The 8783-nt window shown below is 39.1% G+C and overlaps 1 protein-coding gene across 1 annotated transcript in view; it reads left to right on the top strand.

The window, feature by feature from the left end:
* The window catches only part of TNS3 (tensin 3), a 290262-nt gene that overhangs the window by 263827 nt on the left and 17652 nt on the right, over positions 1-8783 (top strand). Inside the window, exons 20-22 of the mRNA XM_042781438.1 lie at positions 2063-2158; positions 4732-4809; positions 5923-6000. Of these exons, the coding sequence (XP_042637372.1) occupies positions 2063-2158; positions 4732-4809; positions 5923-6000 (252 nt within the window). The remainder of the gene's footprint in view (positions 1-2062; positions 2159-4731; positions 4810-5922; positions 6001-8783) is intronic.

Here is an 8783-nt window from a genome sequence, read left to right as displayed (position 1 = left end):
TTTGGCTCTCGTGGACTTGTTTTAATTGTCTTTAACTTCAAGTTGAATTTGCATATGAGCAGTTGATGGTCTGTTCCACAATCAGCTCCTGGCCTGGTTTGGCAAGTCTGTAGAGATGAGGAATTAATGTGTTGACCAAAGGGATGGCAGCTATTACTTTTTGGTTTCAGCTGAAAGTTGTAAAGAAAGGGCAAAAAAAAATTCTCCACACATTAATTTTTTTGGGGAAATACAAATGGTGGTTATAACCATTCTTCCCTCCTTAACATTCTAAGGAAGGAATGTGTCATCCTACCTCTCAGACAGACTTTGGACTCAATGTTAAGAGGAAGGTAACAAGATACAGGATATATGAATAGCAGACTTCTGGGAATAAAGTATTTCAATTACCATGGCCCCACACCCCTGGATTTGTTATTTGGATTTCACAGTTCAAATATATATATATGTGAGAGGAGAGTCCAGCAGACTCTCAGTGAGTGACCACACCATCCCTTATAATCGTTCTTATACGGGAATTCAGGACAGCTACAGATGAATAGCTCTTCTCCAAATAGCTCCAAGAAGATGGATCTCCAGGTGAGTTATTTCTCACCACTTTCAGACCTGAACTTTGTGTTTGCTGTAGTTTGGAAACCGTACATAATTTTCCTCTCATAACTAAATGGTAACTTGCTCGCTTCCCCGTTTTTACTTAATACAGCCTTTATGTAATCTGACCATTTCCTTTTCTGCAAGCTACCCCTGCTAGATGCTGACAGTCTTTATTTTTGTCACTGTTGTTTATAAACATCATTTATGAGCTTTCTATAAGCAAATTAAGGAGCTCTGGTGGTGCAGGGTCTAAAATATTAGCCAACCAGAAGTTTGGCATTTCAAACCCACGTGCTGCTCTGCTGAAGGAAGATAGGACAGTCTACTTCCATAAACATTTACCACCTTGGAAACCTAATAGGAGTCGCTATGAATCGGAATCAACTTGATGGCAGCAAATTGGTTTTTTTGTTTGTTTTTTTAAATGAACAACATACTGAGATCATCTTAACACTAGTGTGGCCCTGCCATTTGAGGTGTCAAACTCAAATTAAGCAGAGGAACACACAGGAGGAAATGTAAATTCACAATGTGAAACATACAATGTGAATTCCCGTTGGATTCATTAGGGTACAGCAAACATTCTTTTTCCTTCTGTTCCTGTCATTGGTTCTTTTCTAGCATTAATCATTCCTGTGCTGGTGGGAACAGACAGACATTGCAGTGTAATAACATAGTAACATATGTGTGATATAACTGAGAGCTTGCTTTCTGGGGGTATTTGATTACTGAGGCCCTCTTGGCTAAATTGTAACCAGAAGATTTGCATCCTTCCTGCTCTTTTCAGTATATCATTCTTATGTATTGCTTTATGTTCCCTTTCTTTGAATCTGTTGAAGCTGTTTGGGAGAAGTGGTGGTTTATTGTTAGAATTCTCACCCTCCATGTGGGAGACTCCGGTTGGATTCCCAACCAATGAATCTCAGGTGCAGCCTCCTTTTGTCTGTCAGTAAAGGCTTATGTGTTGCCATGATACTGAACAAGCTTCAGCAGAGCTTCTAAGCTAAAACAGACTAGGAAGAAAGGCCTGAGTATCTACTTCCTAAAATCAGCCAGTGAAAACCTCTTGGACACAAAGGTCTGGTCTGCAACTAATCATGGGGATGAAATAGGACCAAGCAGTGTTTTCTTCTGTTGTACAGGGGGTTGCTATGAGTTGGAATCCTGCTCATTAGCTGCTGGTAACACTGGGACTGGAAATCCAAGTTTTTGTCTGATTCCCTTCACTGGGGTTATTGCAGAATGTGACAGCTCCCCTACATACCTCCATCCCCAGCATCTCCCCTGTAGGGATCCTAGAGGCACACTCACTGTGCTCCCCTCTACCTGCTGCAGTGACCAGACTCAATAACAGGTACCTTCTTATGTATAGCTCTGTGCTATCTTCGCTGTTATTTTACACCCTTGTTCTCAACTCCTCTCATTCCCTTATTTTGATTTTTCTCTCTTTTTTTTAATCTCATCACAGCTGGAGATTTGGCAAATGAACTCGTTCGGCACTTTTTGATTGAGTGTACCCCAAAGGGAGTGCGGTTGAAAGGGTGCCCCAATGAACCATACTTTGGTGAGTTAACTGAGAGGTGCCTTCTGTGCTCTGAACAATGACGCAAAGCTCCCTGTGCTCTCTAACAAGATTAGTGACCCTTCCTTGGGTGAGCTTTCACTCACAAAGTTACTTTTTGTCCCCAGTTCGACCTCTGATCTGAATTATTTTCTGAAATAAACTGGATGTAGAATCTTTCAAAAAAGATTACACTGAGCTTCTGTTAATGGTGATAGAGAAATTTGGGAACAGATAACTAAGATGGTTGCAAAACATAAACACAAATTGATACCACTGAACTGTATATGTGAAGAATATTGGAATGGGAAATATTTTGTTATATGTACCACGATATGAAAAAAAAAGTAAGGAGAAGAAAATAAGAGAAAGCAAAAACTAAGATTTTAAGTACAGACTACGAGATACTATTCCAGTAGGCACTCAGAAGTGGCTTAACAGAGAGATTAAGGTTTAGAATGATGTGTTCCCTCCAACAGCATAGACAGGCAAAAACTCTCTAGCATCCATCTGCCTTTGTAAAAGGAGAACTGTCCCTTCCTTCCAGGTTTGTTGGAAGACTAAATGGCCTCGCCCATTTGAATCATACTGTGGACAAAAAGCATTGTCCCAATTCCATCCCTTTAGAAGCTTGCATGGATGTTGAATGTGTTTGGAGCTGGAATTGTCTTGATTTTAGACCTTCTGGTTTCAGTTTCAGAAAACTTTGGTTTATTTCTCATAATGTGGTAATGATGTATATATGCCTAAGAGTTATCTGTAGTTTCCTTTACTTCCCCCTCAACTGTTTTTTTTTTTTTAACTTGCCACTTCAGTGAGCTTTAGCCCAAGGTAGACTTTATTGGAAATTTAATTGCTACAAATATAAGGGCTTACCTTTTGAAGTAGTTTCATTTTAGCTTATGACTTGGCTGAGCAGTACAGTATTTACTGTGATCTCATCTGGGAGCTATAAGGACAACTTTCTTGAGGATCAGTTAGGAACTTTTGCTTAGAGCAGGGTAGAGGAGTGGGGGCCTCTCTTCTGGCAATAAGGTGGTAACTAAAATTCTCTGAATTAGTGATGGCAGAGCTGGAGAACAGCTCTCAGAGGTTCTTTCCCTGAGAGAGCTTAACAGGACCCCAAAGTAACTCACAGAGATTACACTATACATTCCTTTCCCAGGGAGCTAGAAGGAGTTCCATAGGTGTATAAATTTTTCCAATTAATAGAAAACTGTTCTGGGAATACAGATATCTAATGATAGCTTTTCCACTTGCCTCTAGCTAAGTGTCTGGTTGGGCCAGTATTTCACTGATAGTCTTCATCTGTCTGTAAGAAAGGATCCCCAATCATGGCCTCAGAGGGACTAACTGTCCTGATTTTAGGCATGATATTAACTGTTGAGATCTTAAGCATGCTATCCTGTATGTGTCTGTGTGTTTGTATGTGTGTGAGTGAGAGGCAGGGGGCAAGTGGAGGGAAGTCTATGAAACTGCTAACTTACATTTAACTGCAGGATGTAGCTGTGAATTTGAATTATTTATCCCTTGATACTGTCTATAGTAGTATCTTTCCAGAAAAAAGTCAGGAGAGAATATTGTAGTTAAAGTTAAGAACAACACACTTAAGATGTTTTCTTTGTTCCTTTTATTATATACTTTTTTCATAGTATTGTCTATAAAGTATAATTTTTAACAAAATGAACTTTCTAAAGTTCTTACCATACCACAGTGTGAATGACCCTACTGGTTAGTCCATACTTTGTAGTGCATCTCAAAACTACATTACCTACAACACTGAGTGAGTATAAAACATCTCACATAGCATAGACCATCACACACAGTATATAACCATATGTAACCAAATGTAAGTAGTTTTTGGTAGGGGGATCTGGCTCACCAAGTCAGGGTTACAAATCTGGAGGGAAGTATTTAAAACAGCTGATACATATGGTAAGTCCCCTCTGAATAATGCAAGAATATGAGGATGGATTGATATGCTGCATGTAGATCATCCTTTTCTAAAGTGGGATGTGGAACAATACACCCAGGGAACACAAGCAGATGCTTCTTAAGGTAGGAGTCAGCTATTGGGGTGAGAGGTGGGAGTGAGCATTTCATAGGCTAGTGTGAGCCATGATCTCCAAAGGCAAGGACGTATGTGACAACCTTGTAGCTCTTCTCCCAGATGAACTTCACTGGGCACCCATGTTGCTGATACATACTTGACTGCTAACCAGAAGGCTGGTAGTTCAAACCCACTAGCCACTCCTCGGAGGGAAGGTTAGGCAATCTACTTCTGTAGTGATACTGCCTTGAAACCCAAGGAGGGGTTGCTATGAGTTGAGTCTGACTGGACGGCACATAACGACAACAACAAATGTTGGATTTAATGACTTGTCCCAGGATTGCCTAAACAAACATCATATTTTTGTTTGTTTCTCTTTTTTTATTATTTAAAACACTTGGCAAGAATAGGGAATCAAAGTACCACGGTTATCAGATAGTGTTTGGTATATTTTTGCAAAACTGGTACACTCTTTATGAGTTCAGAGCTGATGCTAACTCTCTTTTTCTGTTCTTTCCTCTGGCAGGGAGTCTGACGGCTTTGGTGTATCAACATTCAATCACCCCTTTGGCCTTGCCCTGCAAACTTCTCATTCCAGACAGAGGTAAGGATGTCAGGACTTTACTGCTGCCTTTAGCTCTCTCTGTAAGATCATCTGCTCTTGCCAAAGGCACACTGGTTTCAGGGATCCAAAATGATCCATTGAGAAAAGATCAAACCTGAGGCTTTTTTCTACACATACTGTGTGTAAACCCAAGAAACAGCAGAATATTTACCCAAATGAGGAGAGAAAAGGAGGCCCTGGCTGCACCCAGTCACACACCTCTCACCTTCACCCCCACCTTCCACCCCAATCTCCTGTACATATCATGGGCTTTGGTGAGAAGTTTCTGTGGGGTAGAGTATGTAAATAAAATATAACACACTCGGACTGAAGAGACCTCAGGGTCATTTTAATTTTAATGCTTAGGATTCTACAAAATCAGCAAAATGTTGATATTTTTAACTTAGGTGATGGAGGAACTGTTCTCTTTACTATTGTTTGAAAATATCCATAGTAAAAAATTTGATTGTATGTCCCAGGTTTCCTAGGTAGTCCCAGTTTCCATAATTTTATTGTTTTCTGTAAGGATAATTAATTAAAAATATAAGTAAATGAATTTACCTTTTAAAATGTATTTAATTATGTATATAAATAAATTCAAAAGTCATAAAGATATTTTTCTCTGGTGGCATAGTGCTTAAGGCATTTGACTGTGAACCAGAAGGTTCACGGTTCAAACTCACCAGCCTCTCCATGGAAGGAAGAATGGGCAATCTACTTCTGTAAAGATTCACTGCCTCAGAAACCCAATGGGGGTTGCTCTGAGTCAGAATCGACTCGTAGTGAGTCAGACTCCCTGCCAAAGGAAAGAAGAGAAAAAGAGAGTTAGCGCCAGCTCTGAACTCATAAAGAGTATAGTGAGTAGTGAGTTCGGGTTTAATTTTTGAGTTAAAGATATTTTGTTGGACCATGTCATCAATAATTTTGTTCAGAAATGTGATGATAACTTCTATGGAGTATATCATTATCACTAAGAGAACCTTCCAACTATGTAAAATCAGTGCATGTCACTGTCTAGGAGTTCTATCATAAAAATTGTCTACTTTGTTACGAAGGTTCTTTATCAGTGAGCAGGACTCACCTCTTTGTTTTCTTGTTCCTTCCTTCCTGCAGATCCATTGGAGGAAATAACAGAAAATTCTCCCCAAACAGCTGCCAACTCAGCAGCTGAGCTGTTAAAGCAGGGGGCAGGTCAGTAGATGTAGCCTCATTTTTCATGTCTCCTTTAGTTATTAGCACCAATGATTTTGCAGACAAATGATGCCATAACACAATTTTCTGTTTTACTTTCATCATTCAGGTTTCCCATGACTCTTTCCCTTCTTTTCTCTGTGTTTGAAGGAAGTTTCCTTTTCTAGAAAATTCATTCAGAGCTGGGTGGAGTGGTAACTTTCAGGTGACCAAAGCTGGACTCCCTAAGCTAGAAATACTGATATGAATCTAAGAAGATATAATTCAGGGAGCAAATGTCAAGTCTTGTATTTAGTTTAGGGAAAATGTAATGATATAGGACGTGGGTGACCTGACTTGCCAGCTGTAAACCTAACAATATTCAAGAGATGTGACTCAACAAGGCTGACAAACTGTCACTATGAGTCACAACAGTTTGACCCACACTACTGGTAAACCAAAATGCACCCAGCCCCAGTGGCTCTGGACCCGAGAGCCAACTGCCAGCCTTCTTGCTTTCCAGACATCATCTTGCTTCTGGGGCATTTAGCACAGGTCTAGTGACCTCAGTGTAAGCGGCTAGGGAGAAGCCAGAGATATTAGGTCACCTCTAGGTTGGCAGACTGAGTAAGGGCATAGCTGGAGATGATGGATGAACTGTTCTCTTTACTTTTGTTTATTTGAAAGTATCCATAATAAGAAATTTGACCATATGTCCCAGCTTTCCTAGGTAGTCCCGTCCCAATTTCCACCAACCCACTAGTTTTGAACACTGTGTCACCTATCCCCCACAAAAAAAGGTATTTCATACAAGGGAGCACATTTCCTGTCAGAGATGTTGGCAAAGGAATTTCTAAGTCAGCTGGAAGATTGGAATAGAAATATTTCCATTCTCCACCTCATATATATGTAGTAATTTATAGCTATAACTCCTTGGATGGCGGTATATACAATACACAAATATTTTCTTATTATTCCCTGTGTAAAAATTGGATTATTTTTCTATGTAATCTTTCTGTGTAAAATTATAGCTCACTGTGCCTGTTACCTAGCTGAAGTAGAATGACTGAATTTGAAAGGAATGTTTATAGTGTTGACCTCTTTTAAGAACCTTCTTAGAAGGCAAGTTTGGGTCACAGGGCTATGAGGATTAGTTGTAATTGTTTAGAAAAAGTACAGAAACAACTATTGTAGGAAGATAGTTGAGATCACTTCAAGTAAATTGTTTTTTTCTTTTTATATATTTTTTTAAAAAACTAAATTTCATTAGTTGTCCTAATCTACTTAGAATCCTAGACTTCTGGACTTGCAAAGGTTCTTCAAAATTATTTCATCTAATTTCCTCATTGCAAAGACTGAGGAAACTGAGACTAATAAAAATTAAGTAAATTGGAGAGTTTACAAAGGTGGAAATAAACTTTTAATTCTATTCAGTTTAATCCCTTTTCATTTGATATTAAGGGCATGATGGTTTATTCTAATCTCTGAAACAATTTCTTTTTATGGTTCAAGCCTTAGTTCTTAATTAGTTCTTGTTGAAGCAAAGGAATGTAGTGTAATCATCAAAAAAAAAAAAAAAAAAAAGGCATTTCTACCAGACTTCTGATAGATATCCCATAACTTTGTGGTTGTGTTTTTAACTTAAAATATTTTAGAGTATATTTTATTTGCAAAAGTAGTATGCATTCTTGCTACACAAAATCATTGTTCCACATCCTACTTTGGCAAGTAGTAACTGGGATCTTAAAAGCTTGCAAACAGTCATCTAGATGCAACGAAGGGTCTCTCCTCATCAGAGCGAAGAAGAATAAAGAAAACCAAAGACACATGGAAACAATTAGTCCAAGGGACCAGTATACCATGCAGTCCTCAGTCTATATGACTATGAGACCAGAAGAACTAGTTGGTACCTGTCTACCACTGTCAGCCACTCAGAGGGGATCTATGTAGGAGATCCTGGGTAGAGTGGGAGAACAATGTGGAACAAAACTCAAAATCATTAAAAAAAAACGAAGGACCAGTTTTGCTGGTCTGATAGAGCCTTGTGGAACCCTTAAGCCTATGGCCTCTAGCTGCCCTTGAGGTCTGGAATTGAACCACTCCTCTGGCTTCCAGACAAGCGTATAAGCTGAATATTGATAGTAGGGTAAATACACTCCTTAGAGAGATCAATCATGTGAGACTAGAAGGGTTGTGTATGCACAGGGAAACAGCTCGGGGATCTGTAGTGCCCGAGAGGGAAGGACACAGGGAATTGGTAACTAAGGGAAGGAAGTGGGAAGAGAGAGCTCTTGCATTGTGCGAAATTGCAGTCAATGTCATGAGACAAAGTATATGTGAACTACTGTATGAAAAATTAATTTTCTCTGTAAACTTTCACCTAAATCTCAATAAAAAATTTTTTTAAAAAAGTAGTAGCATTCTTTGAATTAAAAAAAAGGAAAATACAGAAAAGAAAGGAAAAACTGAATTACCCAGAGACCTGTTACCTATATACTACCACTGAACATTGGAAAGAAGGTCTCTCACTCAGATTACCAAACCTAATGTAAAACAAGTTACTTTATATATCACTTTTCCCCTCATGCTTGTAATCATGATGCATATAGAACTCTCTTATATTCTCCTTTTTTCACTTAATATACTAAGTATATTGTTGTTGTTGTTGTTACATGCCGTCGAGTCGGACGCGACTCATAGAGACTCCTCCTTGGGTTTCCGAAGCAGTATCACTACGGAAGTAGATTGCCCCATCTTCCTTCCGAGGAGTGGCTGGTGGATTTGAACCACCAGCCTTCTGGTTA

Source organism: Orycteropus afer, unplaced genomic scaffold (genome assembly GCF_000298275.1).
Source record: "Orycteropus afer afer isolate SDZICR_OR568_19922 unplaced genomic scaffold, OryAfe1.0 scaffold00121, whole genome shotgun sequence".
NCBI lineage: Eukaryota > Metazoa > Chordata > Mammalia > Tubulidentata > Orycteropodidae > Orycteropus > Orycteropus afer.
The sequence above is the reverse complement of the archived record's forward strand: the minus strand, read 5'-3'. Positions and strand labels throughout refer to the sequence as shown.